The sequence below is a fragment of the Toxotes jaculatrix genome, chromosome 10, assembly GCF_017976425.1.
Source record: "Toxotes jaculatrix isolate fToxJac2 chromosome 10, fToxJac2.pri, whole genome shotgun sequence".
Classification (NCBI taxonomy): Eukaryota; Metazoa; Chordata; class Actinopteri; family Toxotidae; genus Toxotes; species Toxotes jaculatrix.
In genome coordinates, this window is record NC_054403.1 from 23,030,528 (window position 1) to 23,055,112 (window position 24,585).

At 34.5% G+C, this 24,585-nt stretch overlaps 2 protein-coding genes across 4 annotated transcripts in view; one reads left to right on the forward strand and one right to left on the reverse strand.

The window, feature by feature from the left end:
- Positions 1-202: 202 nt before the first annotated feature.
- asb5a (ankyrin repeat and SOCS box containing 5a) lies at positions 203-5,637 on the reverse strand. Of its 3 annotated transcripts, none has more exons than XM_041047409.1 (7): positions 5,166-5,637; positions 3,446-3,525; positions 2,859-2,966; positions 2,461-2,611; positions 1,876-2,010; positions 946-1,137; positions 203-787 (listed from the first exon to the last, which is right to left on the reverse strand). In XM_041047409.1, exons 1-7 carry the CDS (start codon positions 5,368-5,370, stop codon positions 660-662), a joined length of 999 nt encoding a protein of 332 aa, XP_040903343.1. In that variant the 5' UTR covers positions 5,371-5,637; the 3' UTR covers positions 203-659. The 3 variants fall into 3 exon arrangements, with proteins under 3 accessions (XP_040903343.1, XP_040903345.1, XP_040903344.1); XM_041047411.1 differs by lacking the exon at positions 5,166-5,637 and adding an exon at positions 4,182-4,617; XM_041047410.1 differs by lacking the exon at positions 2,859-2,966.
- Positions 5,638-6,775: 1,138 nt separating this feature from the next.
- ctso (cathepsin O) overlaps positions 6,776-24,585 on the forward strand; it is a 28,440-nt gene continuing 10,630 nt past the window's right edge. Inside the window, exons 1-6 of the mRNA XM_041048323.1 lie at positions 6,776-7,069; positions 7,851-7,956; positions 8,250-8,374; positions 10,550-10,717; positions 11,115-11,236; positions 12,645-12,808. Coding sequence (XP_040904257.1) covers positions 6,866-7,069; positions 7,851-7,956; positions 8,250-8,374; positions 10,550-10,717; positions 11,115-11,236; positions 12,645-12,808 — 889 coding nt within the window. The 5' untranslated portion in view covers positions 6,776-6,865. The remainder of the gene's footprint in view (positions 7,070-7,850; positions 7,957-8,249; positions 8,375-10,549; positions 10,718-11,114; positions 11,237-12,644; positions 12,809-24,585) is intronic.

Consider the following 24,585-nt stretch of genomic DNA (forward strand, 5'->3'; position numbering starts at 1 on the left):
ATGAAAATGTGAAATAATTTAACAGAAGTATTAAAACTCAGCACTCAGGAATCCAGGCTTAAGCTTTTCAACTGTTTTTGTTTTCAGATTTTTGAATGAGTAATTATCCTACTACAGATACTACTATGATAAACATCAGTAACAGAGACCATATATGTATTTTGCTAAAAAAAAAAAAAAAACTTTTTGCAATGCATCAGGTTTCAAAACAGTGTTTAATTATCTAGTTGTGTGCAATGCATTAGGTATCAAATGTGAAATTATTAACACCCAGTCATATATATATGTTGTGTATTTACGTGACATTATAATGCTATTAAGGCATCTTCTAAACACAGCAAATCTGAATAGCAAATAAAATTGTATTTATATGATTAAGTTTTCCTTAATCATAATTTAACCAGGGAAAGCTAAGCCTGCAGGTTTGTTTTAGCAGTATCCTGCTTCACATTCATCCAGATCCACACATGGGAAGGCAGTCAGCTCAGCACAGCTTGGTACTGTCAGCTACTCAGTGGCTGCTCTGCAACTGATTTCTCTTACTGCATTGACTGGCTAAAATTAAAGGGAGGAAGAGTTCATGGAGTTGATGTGCTGTTTGTGCCAAAGGCGTCTTTCTATAAGTCCTATTGAGGCAGAGAGTTTGGTTGGTCTGCCTGTCATTGGTACTGCAGGTAGTTCCTGAGCCTGTTAGGCAGGGGAAGGTGGGAAAGAAGGTGGAGTCTGTCACGGCCGACGCAGTTCCTGATGCACTGACGACACAGCTGGCTCAGCAGTCGTGGTGTAGCTGTGAAAAGGAGACAATGAAAAATCATTTAGGATAGTTGTAGGATCAATGCATAGACTACTTCCACAAACCTATAAGCTCAGATAAGGAGAAACATGTACAATCGTAGACCATGTTAGACAATTAAAAAGAAAAACAAGCTACAAGTCATCTTGTACCCTCATAGAGCAGTAGGAAGCCCTCAGTTAGACTGCTGGGTGGAGCCACGTCTACTGGCCTCTGAAACTCTGTGTTTCTGGCATTAATGTCTGCACCAAAGTCCAGCAGCAGCTTCACTACTGCTGTGCAGTCTTTCTCTGCAGCTGCATGCAGGGGCGAATCCAGCGATTTGCCTTTCTGCACATTGGCACCTGTATGGAGGACAACTTGATTGTCAGTTTCAGACACAGTCCAATCAGAAAGCTTCAAAAGCAGATACTTCTTCTGCTAATTATGATTACTATGTGCTGTTTATTGTAATCCAGGAGTCAGTTTGTGAGTGTATTTTCTTATTTATATGTTTTATATACCTGCCTTCCTGCAGGTGCACTCAGTTGCCTAACAGTTACCTAACAGTTTCCTACATCAGCCCAGAGAAAACTGATATGAACTTGTTACTTTCACTCAAAGGTAGTGAGCAATATGGGCACACGGACAGCTTGAAAATGTCGTCAGTCAGCTGTGGGCTACATGTGATTGCTGTGCCGCTCCTTACAATGTTCAAATTGCAGCGTGTGTTTAAGCTGTGCTTGTTATGATTGAATTTTCCATATAAAATCTCTAGAAAGAGTTAGTTTTAGAAACAAAATGTCAAACTAACACCTACTGCTGGCTGTACCACTGCTTTGATGATTCACATAACATGACAAAAAATAAAGCTGTTTTATTTCTCCTAATTTTATGACTCTTAGTTTTAATGTAGAGTCAAGGTCTAAATGCTTTTTCAGAGGCTTTTAAAATTTAGTGTGCATGCCTATGTGCTTGTGTATTTATTTCTTTGTCTGTGTACAATGACTGAATGTTCTTGTGTATCTGTGTGTGTATGTTCATTCAGGATGTGTGCCTGTCTGTATGGAGATGTAAAGATCCACACTGTGCTGCGAGCTGACCTTCCCTCAGGAGTTTCCTGGCACACTCCAGCTCTTGGCAGACGCAGGCTGTATAGAGTGCTGTGCCCAGGTGAGGAATGTCCATGTCCACATCTGCCCCCCAAGTCACTAGAGCCTCCACACAACCGTAATGACCTGGAAGTAATGGAGCATGAAGACAGTAATCAGTAAGCGACTATGTGAGATTATTCTCCAAGCTGTCTACTCAGGTCATGTTGGGATTTACTTTTAAAGCTGTTTTTCACTGTGAAGGTTTGCTAGAAGCAGCTTCATAGCACAGCAAAGGACACAAGTACAGATGGAAAGACAGGTTAAAGTGAAAGTCATAATCAGTAGTTAGAATGATATATTGGTTTATGTTAAACTAAATAACATACTGTATTGAGTGGTAATGTCAGGATACTGAATATCAGCAACAAACGCAGATAAATATTAGTGGTCGACTGAGAGAAAATCAATTAGCTGCTTTTAACCTGAACCTTCTTGTGACAACTAACTGTCATTAATTTTAAATATACAATATATTTAAATAGAAAAGTACCACATACGCTGATGACTTTTGGAGAATATTTTGTCATAATGTACCTTTGCTGGTGGCTTCATGGATGGGTGAGGGATGGTACACAAGACTCTGGGGTTTTGCTCCATTTTCCAGAAGAATTTCAGTACATGCCACACTGCCCACTGTACAGGCGTTGAACAGAGGGGTGACTCCATCAATTGTAGAAGCATTGACCTGTAAACACATTTTCTTTTTATAGTTATTTTTAGGCCTTGTTTAACCATGCAAGTTGACAAATAGCAACAGCCTGGGGGAACAGTTGAAGGGGACCAAAAACTTAATCGCTCTACAGTGACTGTAGGTTGAGAGCAGAGCATTGCTCATTTGTTACCCCTACCCAGATTCTCCCAACCATGGAAATTACACTTGACCTGTGAAGTATAGCAACATTAAAGAGTCATAAGGCCAATATGTGACTTACATTTGCTCCTGCATCAATGAGAGCTCTGGCACAAGCGACATGGTCTCCGAGACAGGCCTCGTGAAGGGGTGTCACATGGTCTATAGTCAGAACATTCACATTGTGACCCTGGAAACCGAATCAAGCAACCACAGACATTTAGTGGTTCAAGGGGTATTGAGTAATACATGACCTTTGTCAACCTCTGCTGGTGAATCTTTGTAACTGCAAAAAGATCAATAAGACTTATCTCTTCTTATAAAACAGGCCCATTCTCTTTGGTTATGGTTGTCAGTAGCTGACAAACTACATTTACTCTACAGTCACATTTAAACAATAGAGATTAATGAGCTTGCTAATTGAAGTGCGGGTTCAAAAAAAAAAACTGGTAAAGACCTAATGAATCACCATGTAGAATACTGTAATGATATCGCTGCTTTGTCGTGTCGTCTCTCGTAGCACAGTCCTCCATCTGTGAGCCGTGACTTTCACCCAAACCTCTATCTCTGTATCTGAATGGCAATCTTCAACACTACTGATCCAAATTGATTTGTACAAGGAATAGTTACAAGATGCACATGACTCCGCTCAAGTGGTGTTCTCTTCACCTGTAAAATGAGGGTCCTCAGAGCGAGGAGGCGGCCCTGACTTGCAGCATCATGGAGGGGTGAGCGGTCCGCCCAGGATCCTGTGACAGGAATAAGAAGTTTGTTTGTCAGTGTTTGCTTTTAGTCACATTTTTTCTCATTTACATATATATGCTTTTATCCTCAATTTTAAGTTTACCACATTACAAGAGGATAATGGTGAGAACCTCTACAGTGCATTGCACACATAAATATTCCATGGATTGTGAAAGACTGTTTGATGTTTACTAAATAAATTAGAAGATGAAAATTAAACATTATGTACCAGTAAAAACAACTGGAATTTTTTGTTTTTATGAAATTATTTTACTTACCCTGATATTCTTGTCTCACCAAATCTAAATTTAATTATCATTCCATATAATAATATATTTCCTTCATTGCTTAATCACTATAGCTGCTTAATAAAATCCCAGTCTCAAATGTTAACTTGCCAACTCTCCATCTTCTTGATATGTTTATTAAATTCATATTTTAGCCCCTCAGGTCCTGTTTTACCCTTCATCTTAAAAGCGTTAATGCACTGGGCAGCGTATTATTATGTGACTAATGGTGCTTGGAAAGTCCTGATGCATCAAACTCAGCACATTCACACTCCATCCACATGACAAATTAAAATGAACTTGACAAATTGGCTGTGGCTGTTTTGATGTAAATTTGAGAAAAAAAAGAAAGAAAAAAAAATCTCATTAAGCACCTGAGTCAATGTCCAGAATAACAGCTGATGCATTCCACACATTAGCATCGTCATCATCTTCCTCCATATTAATCCTAATTTATAGATAATAATCAATCTAATGTTTACTATTACATTTATGCTATTTCATTCATGCAGCCTGTTTTTCTTGACTGACACTAATTTGAAATATGGTAATAAACAACCAGCTAGAGTCATCAAACAGTTTTCTCAGAAAACGGACGACCATGTCTACAGGACCGTGACTAATACCCTAAGCTTGGCTAATTACTATTCCGTGGAGTGGGTCCACTTTAAATTAAACATTCCCTTGAATGATAGCTACAGATTATGTTGTCGTCGTCTCTCCTCCACCAGAATGTGCCTCTGAACCGCCTGTCCCTGAGAATGTGGAGTGTTGTTTTGGTTGCTGTCTGAGTGCGAAAGGGTGCACTGCATAGCTGGGAATGGAAACTAGGGCAGGATGGGGGTGGAGAGGGAGGTGGGGGTGAGTGGGGGGTATCATGACAGTGTTCTATTAATACATTAGAGAAAAAGAGCTGCCAGCCTACAGAGTCTTCGTTTAATATTGAATCTACAGTTAAAGGTTTATAAGTAGCTGTTAATCTAATAAAAGGGAAGTAGGCCTTCATTCATATCTATAGTATGTATTAATCTGAATACAATTAATGGCTCTTATGCTCACTGGATTAGCGACGTAGTATTTATAGCTCATTTGTAAACACGGAAATTGTGAGTGCGTGTTTGTGTGTGTGAGTGGGGAGTACTTGATTTTATGGGAAACAATATTGATATATTCTGCCTATGACCTTATGTACCTGAGGTCAGACATGTTTCTTGTTGTATAGTGTAAACACAGTTGCATTGTGTTTACACTTTTCACCAAATTTTCCTCGAACATACAAATATACACATTTCAGATGGTGCAGTTAGTTAAGAAAGAACAACTCTCTAAGGTTTTAATGACTTTCTCAGAGTACTCACTGTGTTGTTGACCGTAATCATAGAACTCTGCTGATATCCTGGCAGCCTCTTTACGGTTCCCACGGACAATGTAGAAGTATGTCAGCAAGTTAAGAGAAATCTTAACAAAGAGCTTAAAGCAGAACAGTGCCAAGATGCTGAGGTAAACATTAGACAACTGGGCCGCGAAGGGCTTGTTGGTGAGTTCCTCTGTTGGGTCTGACATTTCCTCTGGCACGTTACGGAAGAGCTTTGGTTATGATGGAGGCAGGATCAGATGCCACTCCAAAAAGCACGAGAGTACCCTACTTTTTCTCCCAGTGTACTGACTGGTTGGCTGGTCCTGACAAAGTACAGGCTGGAAAAAAATGCTTTGCAGCTGCTACTGTGCCTGAGAGCAAGTACTGCAATGTTATTGTACAATGTGACCGAGTGCTGGTGTGTGTGGTTATAAGTTACACAAATTTCAGTCTTACACACAGTGTTCCAGCCACAAAATGTGACATAAAATGTATTTTTTGTAAATGTTATGATAAATATGATAAGTATTTAATTCTAGATGAATGAGATTTTAATTTTTTTTTTGGATAAACAAGTTTTTTTTTTTAAATGCATAGATTTGAACTCATTATATTAATTAATTATGGATAAATTCGATTTTTTAATTAATAACTTACAATAGCAAATTGATTGTAGATGTAATTTAAAAAAAAAAAAAATTCAACCAATGACAGAACAAAAAGTCTTTACAGGTGAAGTCCTCTCTGAACACACTGGTTAAATAAGGCGTTGTGCCTTTAGAAAATAAGTATTCTTTTAAAAAAGAATTAAAAAATACCTTTTAATGTGTGTGTCTGTCTCTGATTTTCTGAGTAAACACTTAACCCTATCAGTCCCAGCTAAACGTTGGCATTTTGCCCACTGCTTAATTGCAGCTTGCACACAAATCGATTGGTCCGTCTTACTGTCAGTCTATAAATCAATAGCCCTGGTCCTCAGGAACACAATGAGCAATCAAGCTTGTTTGTATCCTTGTGTGTTATTATGGCAGTCCTTTCAACATGTGAGCATCAAAGTTTGCCTGTGTCCCCTTCCAGCTCATGGATGAAAAGGCTGTATAGAGCTCACTGAATAGTTGCCTCCGTTATATATTGGTTTTGATGCTTTTGTAAATAATTAACACTCTAAGAAATTGATCACTGACCCTTTTGAAAATAGAAAGACTAGTGAAATGGTTTGATTTGAGTTAAAACCTCCTTAAATGTTACTTTGACTAAATGCATGCAATAATTTGGCCTCATGCATATTTTATGCATTAATTATGAGGCAATTCTGAGCCCATACTTCCAGTCAGTTTCATCAAAAGCCACACAGATGTCACTAATGAGTTGTGTTACTGTTATGCAATATGCATAACATACATATAATGTTGAACAACTTGGACAATGTTGGACAAATGCAATGTATTCTAACCATTTAATCGTAATTCTGACGAAGAAAATGTACAAAATATCGATATTTAAAGCTAAAGAGAAACTTTTAGAGTATTTTAAATACACCCCTCCTCTGAGCACGGTTTAAACTTTACTGTTTTATAGGAAGCGCCTCTTGATCACCGCGCATGTGCCGAACATTAACCCGCACCTTTTCCGCGAACATCTAAACAATCGCACATCCGCCTTTCAATCTGTGAGTGTTTGTGACCGACTTTTCTGCGTCAAATGAGGCGTCGCAAGTTGTTCGTAGCCGTTACGGTGGCTCTTTGCGCTCTCGTCTCTCCTCTGTGCTGTGAAAACGTCCGCTCAGAGGACACTCGGAATAAGCTGAATAGCTCTGCAGCTGATTTCGACTCATTCAGAGAGACGTTTCACCGCAAGTACGAAGTGAACAGCGAAGAGTTCAAGCGTCGCCATCTCTATTTTCTGGTAAGACACAGAGAGACGTGTAAACAAAACAAAACAAAACAAAATAAAAAAAATCTGTGTTTACGCCTTACGCTCTTCAACAGACTGAAAACAGACGTCACCACAGACCACGCCCCCTCGCGTAGATGAAGGAAATGTGACGTTTACAAATGCAGTATTAATTGTGCATAAATATGAAGTAGATCACGTTATTAAACAGAGACTAAGGAGCAATGTAACAACAGCCCATTGCAAGTTAAAGTCCTCAGAGGTGGAAGGTAATAAGTACATTTACCCAAGTATTCAAATTTTTCAATTCAGTTCAATTCAATTTTATTTTATTTATAAAGCGCCTTCCACAATCAAAATTGTCTCAAAGCGCTTTACAGGGACCCAGAGCCTGACCCCAGAGCAAGCGCTGCACTGTACTTTACATTAATATTTCCACTTTATGCTGCTTTATACTTCTGTTCTAGTAAGCAGACTCAGTAACTTTTGAAAGGTGCTTGGTAAATTTAGAGCAATCTAACGCAAAAGTCATGGAATAAATTTTACCGTCATGAAATTTAAAATATTCACTTTCTGTTGAAAGTGTTTTAGGCAAATGTTGATTTAACTTTATGGGCATTTTAGTGGCTGTTTTTCTGTGAATTGAATTCTATTGTTTTATTGTTTTACTGAGAGAGAAGAAAAGATCAGCTTTACAACAAAACATTTTTTAATGACCAGAGTTGTCATGTTACATTTTGCTGCTCCTTCACTTAACTTTGATGTACCTAACATGTAATGTGTGTTATTGCAGGATGCTATAAAGCGACATGCACACCTGAACTCATTTTCCACAACACTGCAGTCTGCCAAGTATGGCGTCAACCAGTTCTCTGATCTCTCACAGAAGGAATTCAGAGGTAGGCTGACGTTTTGTCACATATTTCAGGTTTTCAGGACTAGATTAGGTGCCTATACTGTATCTTTGTTTATTGCAACTACTGGCCAGTTGTAAAATAGCTGAAATCACTTCACTGTGGATCCACTTTGTATTCAAGTGAAGTAGATTCACTCACTTGTATCTGTCCAGTGAATTGTTTTAAATTTTTCTGAGCATCATATCTCCTGGATGTCTGTGCTCAATCTGCACAGTCATTGTTTACATGCATCTTTTTGTCCAGGAATGACTTTGAACCGTATCTGTTAACCATAGATCTCTACGTGCGAGCAAGCACTGACAGAGCTCCCCTCTTCTCTGGAAAGAAGACAGAGGGGCTCCCAGCCAAATTCGACTGGAGGGACAAAGCGGTGGTGGCACCAGTCCAGAACCAACAAGCAGTAAGGTTCATTCAGAGAGATGATAGACACACTGTGTAGGTAGGAATGCACTGAAGGTACAGAGACAGTTTGGTTGTGTTTAAACAAATTAAACAAATTAATGTCTGATTTTTTTTTTGTTTTGGTTTTTTTTTAATCAAAACATTTTATCATTAATAAAAAAAGCATGATGATTTCATAGCAAACAGGAGGGCAATAGACAGCCCAGATATGTATAAGGGTGCCATAATATGCACAGGTCCTCAGAAATTGTACAGTGAAAATATTGGTGTTCTTGAAGTTGTATTTCTTGCTTTAAATGTCGAGTTTATAATTATCCCCAAAAATAGTTAAGTTACCGAGTTAAAAATGATTAAAATCACATCTGTCCCTTTCTCTCTCTTTTAATTATTCATTTCAAAAGTTTCACTAGTAGACACATGATGTCTCCAGGTGCACTGTAGGCTTCGAGATTCCACATCACACTGTGTGATTGACTTCCAAACCTCGTACGTGGACGTCTCAGACAGATTTAATGTCAGCACAAACACACGTCCCCCCTTCAGAAGATGAAGGTCAAACATGACGTAACAGAAAGCAAAATATATTTTTGAGTGAAGTAGAACTTTAGTATGGGTAAAGGGACAGCAGGTGAAAATGACAAATTAAGTCATTAAGTGTGAGTTTTGCTCAGAGAGCAGAGTTGACCTGGGGACACAAACAGGGAGAATGTTGCTTCTCCTCACGGATTCACTTTCTGCTCTTTTTGTCCTTTATCTCTTTAGTCAGTTAATTTGCCGCCGGGGGATGATATTTTCACTGTAAACCTGTTGTGCTAAGGGAGAGACATACCCCACACAGGAAAAAAAAAAAAAGTCGATAACATACATTTTACTCTCTTGAATTCAGGTGAGGCTTACCACTCCAGGGAGTGGAGTCTGTACGTGACCACGCTAACCTACCACTTTGCTCTGCTGCAGAGCAAAGTGATTTGCCCTTTTTCTCTGACTCTGTGAACCTGCCTGAGTTCAGTTTCCACAGCAGACAGACATATGGATAGACAGGAAATAAAATGCAGTGCCATGCACAAAGACAAGCTATCAAGCCACTCACATCTCATAAATTCTTCTTGATTCAGTTTTCCCTTCTCTTGATTCCACTTTTATGACTCAAATGCATTTCAGCGCTTTCAAGGAGACAACAGATGGTCTGTTATTTTGTATACTCAGCACATACTTATCTCCAGTCCAGGCAATAATGACTGATTTTGGTTTCAGTATTGATTTTAAGCCATGGAACCATATTGCGCAACAAAATATTGGATTTTTACATGGAGAGCTCAGGTTTTCATCACATTTATGGGAATTTATGCTGAACAAGTGAACTGAGTGTAGTCTGATGCTGTTTGGAGAATAAGATTGCCTGTGTAAATGTTAACGCAGAGAAAAATGCACTATATGTTTTTTTTTTCTAAAAAAAAAAAGACTGCTAAAGAAAAGCACTATAATCTATATCAGATGTGAAGCATAAGACCAACTTGTGCTATCAAAATATCTCAAATAATCCTCAGCCTTATAACTTAAGTTCATTACCTGAAGCAGAAATTAAGGTTTTCCTCAACACACAGTATAACTGAGGAATTTCTGTCAGTAGATGGCAGCAGAAAACAATTAATCACAATTCACTCAGACTGGCCAGATGATCTCTTCTCATTACCATGTACAAAATCCACACTCACTGTAGATTCCAGAACAAAAGGTCTTTAAAAATTCTGGTTTTAATTACAAACGCTATGACATCTAAACCCATTGAGCTCTTGAACAAATCTTTTTTGGATTTGTAAGTGCTTTACCCACTATCCAAACCCCGTTTGACATTGTATCTAAATTTTGTGTTGGTCTGGTAAAACTGGTAGAGAGATTTTTAAATATGAATTATAGGAATGATTTAGCCAGCAGGGTTGCAGGAGAACTGAAACCACTATTCAGTGGAAAATAAGTTTCTACCTTTCTGAAGTTTCCTCGAGCGAAGCATTAAATTTTCTGTAGATGGGGATAAGCAAAACATTGATTTTTTTCTTCCCTTCTGGGGACTGTAAGATGTGGTTTTATTCTTAGTTTGGATCCAGAGCTAAAGAATCGTTCACCCTTTCTTTGTTGTTTTGTTTTTCTCATTACTATAATTTTACCTTTACAGTGTGGGAGTTGTTGGGCATTTAGTGTGGTCGGTGCGATGCAGTCGGTCCACGCTATAGGAGGCTCACAGCTGGAGCAGCTCAGTGTGCAGCAGGTTCTGGACTGCTCCTTTAAAAATGAAGGCTGCAATGGAGGCTCCCCAGTCTGGGCTCTGAGTTGGTTGAAACAGGTATGGATATATTTTTACATAATCTAAGGTCTTTAACATACTTTCAGGTCTTTTAACAGGTGTATTACACAGGTAGAATAAACCTCAATCCCTGTAGTTAACATGAACAAGAGATGTACTGAGTATTTCTGTCCCTTACTTGAGACCTGTGTTAAATTTTGTATATATATATATATATATATATATATATATATTTTTTTTTTTTTTTAAATAAGGTGATACTGTCTGAATTTTAATTAGATAGATATGTAGTGGCAGTAAGCAAAATAAGATTGGTGTTCTCTACAGCCAGACATAAATTAGGAAAGTGCCTGTGCGAGGATCTTTCATAAATAAGATGAATGGATATTTTGTATTCAGATAACATACTCTCTGAGATTAACCATTTTCTTTCTAGACCAGAGTGAAATTGGTCCTTCAGTCGGAGTATCCCTACAAGGCCAAGACAGGAATCTGCCATTTTTTCTCTCAGTCTCATGACGGTGTTGCTGTGAAGAACTTTACTGCACATGACTTTGGGTAAAAGACATTTTTGCATGTTTCCTATGAGCAGTAAAGGCTAAAAATTAACAACAGTATATTTGGGTAAAATCACATGTAGTTTTAATGTGGTTTTCATAAAGTACCAAGGGCAGAGGAGAGGGGAAGGGGATTGGTCCTACGCAATGACAGACCACAGTGTTTACTGTATCAACACAGACATGGATTGCTCAGTAGCACAGAGGTTCTTGACTCAGGGCCAGTTATTTTGGCCCAAAGGTTATCATGAGTTAAAGTGAATTCAGATCCTCTTCATTTGATATTGAACGGAGTTGTGACTTCATGCTTATGTAATGCCTGGTCTGTTTTTTATTATTATCACAGTAATCTTGTATTTCTATCATAGCTCATACCAGAGTCCTCTGTTAGAGTTGATTGAGTTTTGATTTTGATAGAATGCAGTTAACAGTTTGTGACATTTGCTAAAGTTTTCTTGTGTGTATTTTTTTTGTATAGCTCATTTCTGTCCTTACAACTTTTATCAGATGTAGTTTTTTTTAAATAAAATTTGTAAATATAATCATACTTTTTAAATGATTTATTAACATAAATAATATTACTACTATTATTTATTAACATAAATAATAGTAGTAATAGTAATAATAGCAAAGATCAAACCTGCTAAATTTCAGTGTCATGCCACTACTAAAAGACCTCTTTATCTCAACAATCCACTGATCCGGTGTGAAAATGTACCCTTTGACCTGCCCCTGTCTTCAGGAGGATCAGGGTGCTAGGTCACTGAGTACATTAAGCTGCTGGAATTAGACACTTAGGCAGGATGGAGGCTCAGGGGTCATGGTGAAGGCTTACCCTCCTGGTAAAGGGGTTCATAAGACACATCCCTACAGCTGCTTAGCAAAAAAAGAACGTGATCATAAGGTTTCAATGAGAAAAGATCCCACCTTAAGATGAATGCAAAATGGCTTTATTCAATAAAGTTTTGGCACTGACTTAAGACTGCATGACCCCTCCATGGCCCATATGTCATGAGCCTGGCAGAGGAGGGCATCACAGCTACCCACAGTGGGAATCATCTGGTGGATGGATGAGATGGGATGGCTGGCACACGAGGGCTACATATGTGCAACTGAGAGAATGAGGAAAAGGGCGATTTTATGAATGAGAAAATGTGCAATAGTTGTTCAGAAACTGATGCACTGAGTGGATTAAGGAGGAGAGTGTAGAGATGAGAGATGGTAAAATGGTGCAGCCCTGTGAAATGTTCAACTTAAACCTCCATGTGTTGCTAAAAGAGTGTAACCTAATACATTCCCCAATCCCCGATTTTACAGTATAGTTTACATGTTAAACCCACAAAAGGCTGTGCAATCACAAGGCCAAATATGCTACCCCAAGAGTACAGTTTTGTTTTTCTGTTATTCAGTGGTCAAGAGGAGGCAATGATGGGTCAGCTGGTGAAGCATGGTCCTTTGGCTGCTGTAGTGGATGCTGTCAGCTGGCAGGATTACCTGGGAGGTATCATCCAGCACCACTGTTCCAGCCAACGGTCTAACCATGCTGTTCTGGTTGTTGGATACGACACTACTGGTACGCACTGCCACCACACTGGAATTGTAATTTCATGAAAAAAAAAAAACAAAAAAAAGGATTATATATTTCACTTGAGCTTATACTTACCTTTTTAGGTCAAGAAAGTTTTGCAACCCTAGGGCATGTGAAAGTAATTTAAAACAAATGCACTAGGCAAGATTTTTAGGTAAAAATATGTCAGTCTTAATCAGCTTTAACCACAAATTGCTGCTGCAACAGAGCTGAGTGGCCCATCCCCCCTAATTAAGCGCTAAAACAAAAAAGGAGCGAATAAGATATATTAACAAGCCCTTTAGCTAATGATTCTTGAAGTTATAATTTTCTTACCACTGGCAGGGTATGAGATAGTTTCACCTTTCCAGTGGAAATTAAAATGTCTTCATTTTGTGATTTTGCCAATATTGGAGTAATTGTAGCCTTATTCAGCCTTGTAAGGAGATATCAGCCTTCATTTCTAGAAAATCACTGAGAGAGTGAGGCGTTGAAAGCTCACATCTCTTGTGAAATATTTCAGTAGATTTAAGAAAAAATAAAGTAAGGCGTCCAAATCGGCGAAATAAATTTTGACTTTTTTTGGCCGATTTTGATGCCTTACTATACTATGACGTTTTTGACTTTGACATTCAAAATGTCATTAAAAATGTCATACGGCCATAAGGCGTCAAAATCGGCCAAAAAAAGTCAAAATTTTTTTTGGCCTCAAAATGACATAAAAAATCATACAGCCGTAAGGAGTCAAAATCAGCCAAAAAAAGTCAAAAAATTTTTTAACCTCAAAATGTCCTGAAAAACATCATAGTATACTAAGGCGTCAAAATCGGGCAAAAAAAGTCAAAACTTTTTTTAGCCACAAAATGTCATGAAAAACGTCATAGTATAGTATAGCGTCAAAATCGGGCAAAAAAAGTCAAAAAAAATTTTGACGTCAAAATGTCATGACAAACATCTTAGTATAGTAAGGCATCAAAATCGGCCAAAAAAAGTCAAAAAAAATTTTGACCTCAAAATGTCATAAAAAACGTCATAGTATAGTATGGCGTCAAAATCGGACAAAAAAAGTAAAAAAAAAATTTGACCTCAAAATGTCATAAAAAACGTCATAGTATAGTAAGGCGTCAAAATCGGACAAAAAAAGTCAAGAAATTTTTCGACCTCCAAAAGTCATAAAAAATGTCATAGTATAGTATGGCGTTTTTTTCGGGCAAAAAAAGTCAAATTTTTTTTCGGCCTCAAAATGTCATAAAAAACGTCATAGTATAGTATGGCGTCAAAATCGGACAAAAAAAGTCAAAAAAAAATTTGACCTCAAAATGTCATAAAAAACGTCATAGTATAGCATGGCGTTTTTTTCGGGCAAAAAAAGTCAAATTTTTTTTCGACCTCAAAATGTCATAAAAAACGTCATAGTATAGTATGGCGTTTTTTTCGGGCAAAAAAAGTCAAATTTTTTATCGGCCTCAAAATGTCATAAAAAAACCTCATAGTATAGTATGGCGTCAAAATCGGACAAAAAAAGTCAAAAAAAAATTTGACCTCAAAATGTCATAAAAAACGTCATAGTATAGTATGGCGTTTTTTTCGGGCAAAAAAAGTCAAAATTTTTTTCGGCCTCAAATTGTCATGAAAAACGTCATATTATAGGAAGGCGTCAAAATCAGCCAAAAAAAGTCAAAAAAAAATGTGACCTCAAAATGTCATAAAAAACGTCATAGTATAGTATGGCGTTTTTTTCGGGCAAAAAAAGTCAAATTTTTTTTCGGCCTCAAAATGTCATAAAAAACGTCATAGTATAGTATGGCGTCAAAATCGGACAAAAAAAGTCAAAAAAAAATTTGACCTCAAAATGTCATAAAAAACGTCATAGTATAGTATGGCGTTTTTTTCGGGCAAAAAAAGTCAAATTTTTTTCGACCTCAAAATGTCATAAAAAACGTCAGTACAGTATGGCGTCAAAATCGGACAAAAAAAGTAAAAAAAAAATTTGACCTCAAAATGTCATAAAAAACGTCATAGTATAGTATGGCGTTTTTTTCGGGCAAAAAAAGTCAAATTTTTTTTCGGCCTCAAAATGTCATAAAAAACGTCATAGTATAGTATGGCGTCAAAATCGGACAAAAAAAGTCAAAATTTTTTTCGACCTCAAAATGTCATAAAAAACGTCATAATATAGTATGGCGTTTTTTTCGGGCAAAAAAAGTCAACATTTTTTTCGGCCTCAAACTGTCATAAAAAACGTCATAGTATAGTAAGGCGTCAAAATCGGACAAAAAAAGTCAAAAAAAAATTTGACCTCAAAATGTCATAAAAAACGTCATAGTATAGTATGGCGTTTTTTTCGGGCAAAAAAAGTCAAAATTTTTTTCGGCCTCAAAATGTCATAAAAAACGTCATAGTATAGTATGGCGTCAAAATCGGACAAAAAAAGTCAAAAAAAAATTTGACCTCAAAATGTCATAAAAAACGTCATAGTATAGTATGGTGTTTTTTTCGGGCAAAAAAAGTCAAATTTTTTTTCGGTCTCAAAATGTCATAAAAAACGTCAGTACAGTATGGCGTCAAAATCGGACAAAAAAAAGTAAAAAAAAAATTTGACCTCAAAATGTCATAAAAAACGTCATAGTATAGTATGGCGTTTTTTTCGGGCAAAAAAAGTCAAATTTTTTTTCGGCCTCAAAATGTCATAAAAAACGTCATAGTATAGTATTGCGTCAAAATCGGACGAAAAAAGTCAAACTTTTTTTCGACCTCAAAATGTGATAAAAAACGTCATAGTATAGTAAGGCGTCAAAATCGGACAAAAAAAGTCAAAAATTTTTTTGACCTCCAAAAGTCATAAAAAAGTCATAGTATAGTAAGGCGTCAAAATCGGACAAAAAAAGTCAAAATTTTTTTTGACCTCAAAATGTCATAAAAAACGTCATAGTATAGTAAGGCGTCAAAATCGGACAAAAAAAGTCAAAATTTCTTTTGACCTCCAAAAGTCATAGTATAGTAAGGCGTCAAGATCGGACAAAAAAAGTCAAAAAAAAATTTGACCTCAAAATGTCACAAAAAACGTCATAGTATAGTATGGCGTTTTTTTCGGGCAAAAAAAGTCAATTTTTTTTTCGGCCTCAAAATGTCATAAAAAACGTCATAGTATAGTAAGGCGTCAAAATCGGACAAAAAAAGTCAAAATTTTTTTTGACCTCCAAAAGTCATAAAAAACGTCATAGTATAGTAAGGCGTCAAAATCGGACAAAAAAAGTCAAAATTTTTTTTGACCTCAAAATGTCATAAAAAACGTCATAGTATAGTAAGGCGTCAAAATCGGACAAAAAAAGTCAAAATTTTTTTTGACCTCCAAAAGTCATAAAAAACGTCATAGTATAGTAAGGCGTCAAAATCGGACAAAAAAAGTCAAAAATTTTTTTGACCTCAAAATGTCATAAAAAACGTCATAGTATAGTAAGGCGTCAAAATCGGACAAAAAAGTAAAAAAAAATTTTGACCTCCAAAAGTCATAAAAAACGTCATAGTATAGTAAGGCGTCAAAATCGGACAAAAAAAGTCAAAAAAAATTTTGACCTCCAAAAGTCATAAAAAACGTCATAGTATAGTAAGGCGTCAAAATCGGACAAAAAAAGTCAAAAATTTTTTTGACCTCCAAAAGTCATAAAAAACGTCATAGTATAGTAAGGCGTCAAAATCGGACAAAAAAAGTCAAAAAATTTTTTGACCTCAAAATGTCATAAAAAACGTCATAGTATAGTAAGGCGTCAAAATCGGACAAAAAAAGTCAAAATTTTTTTTGACCTCAAAATGTCATAAAAAACGTCATAGTATAGTAAGGCGTCAAAATCGGACAAAAGAAGTCAAAATTTTTTTTGACCTCAAAATGTCATAAAAAACGTCATAGTATAGTAAGGCGTCAAAATCGGACAAAAAAAGTCAAAGTTTTTTTTGACCTCCAAAAGTCATAAAAAACGTCATAGTATAGTAAGGCGTCAAAATCGGACAAAAAAAGTCAAAAAAAATTTTGACCTCTAAAAGTCATAAAAAACGTCATAGTATAGTAAGGCGTCAAAATCGGACAAAAAAAGTCAAAATTTTTTTTGACCTCAAAATGTCATAAAAAACGTCATAGTATAGTAAGGCGTCAAAATCGGACAAAAAAAGTCAAAAATTTTTTTGACCTCAAAATGTCATAAAAAACGTCATAGTATAGTAAGGCGTCAAAATCGGACAAAAAAAGTCAAAAAAAAATTTGACCTCAAAATGTCATAAAAAACGTCATAGTATAGTAAGGCGTCAAAATCGGACAAAAAAAGTCAAAATTTTTTTTGACCTCCAAAAGTCATAAAAAACGTCATAGTATAATAAGGCGTCAAAATCGGACAAAAAAAGTCAAAAAATTTTTCGGCCTCAAATTGTCATGAAAAACGTAATAGTATAGTAAGGCGTCAAAATCGGACAAAAAAAGTCAAAAAAAAATTTGACCTCAAAATGTCATAAAAAACGTCATAGTATAGTAAGGCGTCAAAATCGGACAAAAAAAGTCAAAATTTTTTTTGACCTCAAAATGTCATAAAAAACGTCATAGTATAGTAAGGCGTCAAAATCGGACAAAAAAAGTCAAAAATTTTTTTGACCTCAAAATGTCATAAAAAACGTCATAGTATAGTAAAGCGTCAAAATCGGACAAAAAAAGTCAAAAAAAAATTTGACCTCAAAATGTCATAAAAAACGTCATAGTATAGTAAGGCGTCAAAATCGGACAAAAAAAGTCAAAATTTTTTTTGACCTCCAAAAGTCATAAAAAACGTCATAGTATAGTAAGGCGTCAAAATCGGACAAAAAAAGTCAAAATTTTTTTTGACCTCAAAATGTCATAAAAAACGTCATAGTATAGTAAGGCGTCAAAATCGGACAAAAAAAGTCAAAAATTTTTTTGACCTCAAAATGTCATAAAAAACGTCATAGTATAGTAAGGCGTCAAAATCGGACAAAAAAAGTCAAAAAAAAATTTGACCTCAAAATGTCATTAAAAACGTCATAGTATAGTATGGCGTCAAAATCGGACAAAAAAAGTAAAAAAAAAATTTGACCTCAAAATGTCATAAAAAACGTCATAGTATAGCATGGCGTTTTTTTTCGGGCAAAAAAAGTCAAATTTTTTTTCGACCTCAAAATGTCATAAAAAACGTCATAGTATAGTATGGCGTTTTTTTCGGGCAAAAAAAGTCAAATTTTTTATCGGCCTCAAAATGTCATAAAAAAACCTCATAGTATAGTATGGCGTCAAAATCGGACAAAAAAAGTCAAAAAATTTTTTGAACTCAAAATGTCATAAAAAACGTCATAGTATAGTAAGGCGTCAAAATCGGACAAAAAAAGTCAAAAAAAAATTTGATCTCAAAATGTCATAAAAAACGTTATAGTGTAGTAAGGCGTCAAAATCGGACAAAAAAAGTCAAAATTTTTTTTGACCTCCAAAAGTCATAAAAAACGTCATAGTATAGTAAGGCGTCAAAATCGGACAAAAAAAGTCAAAATTTTTTTTGACCTCAAAATGTCATAAAAAACGTCATAGTATAGTAAGGCGTCAAAATCGGACAAAAAAATTCAAAATTTTTTTTGACCTCAAAATGTCATAAAAAACGTCATAGTATAGTAAGGCGTCAAAATCGGACAAAAAAAGTCAAAATTTTTTTTGACCTCAAAATGTCATAAAAAACGTCATAGTATAGTAAGGCGTCAAAATCGGACAAAAAAAGTCAAAATTTTTTTTGACCTCAAAATGTCATAAAAAACGTCATAGTATAGTAAGGCGTCAAAATCGGACAAAAGAAGTCAAAATTTTTTTTTGACCTCAAAATGTCATAAAAAACGTCATAGTATAGTAAGGCGTCAAAATCGGACAAAAAAAGTCAAAGTTTTTTTTGACCTCCAAAAGTCATAAAAAACGTCATAGTATAGTAAGGCGTCAAAATCGGACAAAAAAAGTCAAAAAAAATTTTGACCTCTAAAAGTCATAAAAAACGTCATAGTATAGTAAGGCGTCAAAATCGGACAAAAAAAGTCAAAATTTTTTTTGACCTCAAAATGTCATAAAAAACGTCATAGTATAGTAAGGCGTCAAAATCGGACAAAAGAAGTCAAAATTTTTTTTGACCTCAAAATGTCATAAAAAACGTCATAGTATAGTAAGGCGTCAAAATCGGACAAAAAAAGTCAAAAAAAAATTTGACCTCAAAATGTCATAAAAAACGTCATAGTATAGTAAGGCGTCAAAATCGGACAAAAAAAGTCAAAATTTTTTTTGACCTCCAAAAGTCATAAAAAACGTCATAGTATAATAAGGCGTCAAAATCGGACAAAAAAAGTCAAAAAATTTTTCGGCCTCAAATTGTCATGAAAAACGTAATAGTATAGTAAGGCGTCAAAATCGGACAAAAAAAGTCAAAAAAAAATTTGACCTCAAAATGTCATAAAAAACGTCATAGTATAGTAAGGCGTCAAAATTGGACAAAAAAAGTCAAAAAAAATTTTGACCTCCAAAAGTCATAAAAAACGTCATAGTATAGTAAGGCGTCAAAATCCGACAAAAAAAGTCAAAATTTTTTTTGACCTCAAAATGTCATAAAAAACGTCATAGTATAGTATGGCGTTTTTTTCGGGCAAAAAAAGTCAATTTTTTATTCGGCCTCAAAATGTCTTAAAAAACGTCATAGTATAGTAAGGCGTCAAAATTGGACAAAAAAAGTCAAAAAAAATTTTGACCTCCAAAAGTCATAAAAAACGTCATAGTATAGTAAGGCGTCAAAATCCGACAAAAAAAGTCAAAATTTTTTTTGACCTCAAAATGTCATAAAAAACGTCATAGTATAGTAAGGCGTCAAAATCGGACAAAAAAAGTCAAAAAATTTTTTGACCTCAAAATGTCATAAAAAACGTCATAGTATAGTAAGGCGTCAAAATCGGACAAAAAAAGTCAAAAATTTTTTTGACCTCCAAAAGTCATAAAAAACGTCATAGTATAGTAAGGCGTCAAAATCGGACAAAAAAAGTCAAAAATTTTTTTGACCTCCAAAAGTCATAAAAAACGTCATAGTATAGTAAGGCGTCAAAATCGGACAAAAAAAGTCAAAAAAATTTTTGACCTCAAAATGTCATAAAAAACGTCATAGTATAGTAAGGCGTCAAAATCGGACAAAAAAAGTCAAAATTTTTTTTGACCTCCAAAAGTCATAGTATAGTAAGGCGTCAAAATCGGACAAAAAAAGTCAAAAAAAAATTTGACCTCAAAATGTCATAAAAAACGTCATAGTATAGTATGGCGTTTTTTTCGGGCAAAAAAAGTCAAATTTTTTTTCGGCCTCAAATTGTCATGAAAAACGTCATATTATAGGAAGGCGTCAAAATCAGCCAAAAAAAGTCAAAAAAAAATGTGACCTCAAAATGTCATAAAAAACGTCATAGTATAGTATGGCGTTTTTTTCGGGCAAAAAAAGTCAAATTTTTTTCGACCTCAAAATGTCATAAAAAACGTCAGTACAGTATGGCGTCAAAATCGGACAAAAAAAGTAAAAAAAAAATTTGACCTCAAAATGTCATAAAAAACGTCATAGTATAGTATGGCGTTTTTTTCGGGCAAAAAAAGTCAAATTTTTTTTCGGCCTCAAAATGTCATAAAAAACGTCATAGTATAGTATGGCGTCAAAATCGGACGAAAAAAGTCAAAATTTTTTTCGACCTCAAAATGTCATAAAAAACGTCATAGTATAGTAAGGCGTCAAAATCGGACAAAAAAAGTCAAAAAAAAATTTGACCTCAAAATGTCATAAAAAACGTCATAGTATAGTAAGGCGTCAAAATTGGACAAAAAAAGTCAAAGTTTTTTTTTACCTCAAAATGTCATAAAAAACGTCATAGTATAGTAAGGCGTCAAAATCGGACAAAAAAAGTCAAAAAAAATTTTGACCTCTAAAAGTCATAAAAAACGTCATAGTATAGTAAGGCGTCAAAATCGGACAAAAAAAGTCAAAATTTTTTTTGACCTCAAAATGTCATAAAAAACGTCATAGTATAGCAAGGCGTCAAAATCGGACAAAAAAAGTCAAAATTTTTTTTGACCTCAAAATGTCATAAAAAACGTCATAGTATAGTAAGGCGTCAAAATCGGACAAAAAAAGTCAAAAAAAAATTTGACCTCAAAATGTCATAAAAAACGTCATAGTATAGTAAGGCGTCAAAATCGGACAAAAAAAGTCAAAATTTTTTTTGACCTCAAAAAGTCATAAAAAACGTCATAGTATAGTAAGGCGTCAAAATCGGACAAAAAAAGTCAAAATTTTTTTTGACCTCAAAATGTCATAAAAAACGTCATAGTATAGTAAGGCGTCAAAATCGGACAAAAAAAGTCAAAAAAAAATTTGACCTCAAAATGTCATAAAAAACGTCATAGTATAGTAAGGCGTCAAAATCGGACAAAAAAAGTCAAAATTTTTTTTGACCTCCAAAAGTCATAAAAAACGTCATAGTATAGTAAGGCGTCAAAATCGGACAAAAAAAGTCAAAAATTTTTTTGACCTCAAAATGTCATAAAAAACGTCATAGTATAGTAAGGCGTCAAAATCGGACAAAAAAAGTAAAAAAAAATTTTGACCTCCAAAAGTCATAAAAAACGTCATAGTATAGTAAGGCGTCAAAATCGGACAAAAAAAGTCAAAAAAAATTTTGACCTCCAAAAGTCATAAAAAACGTCATAGTATAGTAAGGCGTCAAAATCGGACAAAAAAATTCAAAATTTTTTTTGACCTCAAAATGTCATAAAAAACGTCATAGTATAGTAAGGCGTCAAAATCGGACAAAAAAAGTCAAAGTTTTATTTGACCTCCAAAAGTCAGAAAAAACGTCATAGTATAGTAAGGCGTCAAAATCGGACAAAAAAAGTCAAAATTTTTTTTGACCTCAAAATGTCATAAAAAACGTCATAGTATAGTAAGGCGTCAAAATCGGACAAAAGAAGTCAAAATTTTTTTTGACCTCAAAATGTCATAAAAAACGTCATAGTATAGTAAGGCGTCAAAATCGGACAAAATTTTTTTTGACCTCCAAAAGTCATAAAAAACGTCATAGTATAGTAAGGCGTCAAAATCGGACAAAAAAATTCAAAATTTTTTTTGACCTCAAAATGTCATAAAAAACGTCATAGTATAGTAAGGCGTCAAAATCGGACAAAAAAAGTCAAAATTTTTTTTGATCTCCAAAAGTCATAAAAAACGTCATAGTATAGTAAGGCGTCAAAATCGGACAAAAGAAGTCAAAATTTTTTTTGACCTCAAAATGTCATAAAAAACGTCATAGTATAGTAAGGCGTCAAAATCGGACAAAAAAAGTCAAAATTTTTTTTGACCTCCAAAAGTCATAAAAAACGTCATAGTATAGTAAGGCGTCAAAATCGGACAAAAAAAGTCAAAAATTTTTTTGACCTCAAAATGTCATAAAAAACGTCATAGTATAGTAAGGCGTCAAAATCGGACAAAAAAAGTAAAAATTTTTTTTGACCTCCAAAAGTCATAGTATAGTAAGGCGTCAAAATCGGACAAAAAAAGTCAAAAAAAAAATTTGACCTCAAAATGTCATAAAAAACGTCATAGTATAGTAAGGCGTTTTTTTCGGGCAAAAAAAGTCAACATTTTTTTCGGCCTCAAATTGTCATAAAAAACGTCATAGTATAGTAAGGCGTCAAAATCGGACAAAAAAAGTCAAAATTTTTTTTGACGTCCAAAAGTCATAAAAAACGTCATAGTATAGTAAGGCGTCAAAATCGGACAAAAAAAGTCTAAATTTTTTTTGACCTCCAAAAGTCATAAAAAACGTCATAGTATAGTAAGGCGTCAAAATCGGACAAAAAAAGTCAAAATTTTTTTTAACCTCCAAAAGTCATAAAAAACGTCATAGTATAGTATGGCGTTTTTTTCGTGCAAAAAAAGTCAAAAATTTTTTCCGCCTCACAATGTCATAAAAAACGTCATAGTATAGTAAGGCGTCAAAATCGGCCAAAAAAAGTCAAAAAAAAAATTGACCTCAAAATGTCATAAAAAAACGTCATAGTATAGTATGGCTTTTTTTTCGGGCAAAAAAAGTCAAGTTTTTTTCGGCCTCAAAATGTCATAAAAAACGTCATAGTATAGTATGGCGTTTTTTTCGGGCAAAAAAAGTCAAATTTTTTTTCGGCCTCAAAATGTCATAAAAAACATCATAGTATAGTATGGCGTCAAAATTGGACAAAAAAAGTCAAAAATTTTTTTGACCTCAAAATGTCATAAAAAACGTCATAGTATAGTAAGGCGTCAAAATCGGACAAAAAAAGTCAAAATTTTTTTTGACCTCCAAAAGTCATAAAAAACGTCATAGTATAGTAAGGCGTCAAAATCGGACAAAAAAAGTCAAAAATTTTTTTGACCTCAAAATGTCATAAAAAACGTCATAGTATAGTAAGGCGTCAAAATCGGACAAAAAAAGTCAAAAAAAATTTTGACCTCCAAAAGTCATAAAAAACGTCATAGTATAGTAAGGCGTCAAAATCGGACAAAAAAAGTCAAAATTTTTTTTGACCTCAAAATGTCATAAAAAACGTCATAGTATAGTAAGGCGTCAAAATCGGACAAAAAAAGTCAAAATTTTTTTTGACCTCCAAAAGTCATAAAAAACGTCATAGTATAGTAAGGCGTCAAAATCGGACAAAAAAAGTCAAAAATTTTTTTGACCTCAAAATGTCATAAAAAACGTCATAGTATAGTAAGGCGTCAAAATCGGACAAAAAAAGTCAAAAAAAATTTTGACCTCTAAAAGTCATAAAAAACGTCATAGTATAGTAAGGCGTCAAAATCGGACAAAAAAAGTCAAAATTTTTTTTGACCTCAAAATGTCATAAAAAACGTCATAGTATAGCAAGGCGTCAAAATCGGACAAAAAAAGTCAAAATTTTTTTTGACCTCAAAATGTCATAAAAAACGTCATAGTATAGTAAGGCGTCAAAATCGGACAAAAAAAGTCAAAAAAAAATTTGACCTCAAAATGTCATAAAAAACGTCATAGTATAGTAAGGCGTCAAAATCGGACAAAAAAAGTCAAAATTTTTTTTGACCTCCAAAAGTCATAAAAAACGTCATAGTATAGTAAGGCGTCAAAATCGGACAAAAAAAGTCAAAATTTTTTTTGACCTCAAAATGTCATAAAAAACGTCATAGTATAGTAAGGCGTCAAAATCGGACAAAAAAAGTCAAAAAAAAATTTGACCTCAAAATGTCATAAAAAACGTCATAGTATAGTAAGGCGTCAAAATCGGACAAAAAAAGTCAAAATTTTTTTTGACCTCAAAATGTCATAAAAAACGTCATAGTATAGTAAGGCGTCAAAATCGGACAAAAAAAGTCAAAATTTTTTTTGACCTCAAAATGTCATAAAAAACGTCATAGTATAGTAAGGCGTCAAAATAGGACAAAAGAAGTCAAAAATTTTTTTGACCTCAAAATGTCATAAAAACGTCATAGTATAGTAAGGCGTCAAAATCGGACAAAAAAAGTCAAAATTTTTTTTGACCTCCAAAAGTCATAAAAAACGTCATAGTATAGTAAGGCGTCAAAATCGGACAAAAAAAGTCAAAATTTTTTTTGACCTCAAAATGTCATAAAAAACGTCATAGTATAGTAAGGCGTCAAAATCGGACAAAAAAAGTCAAAAAAAATTTTGACCTCCAAAAGTCATAAAAAACGTCATAGTATAGT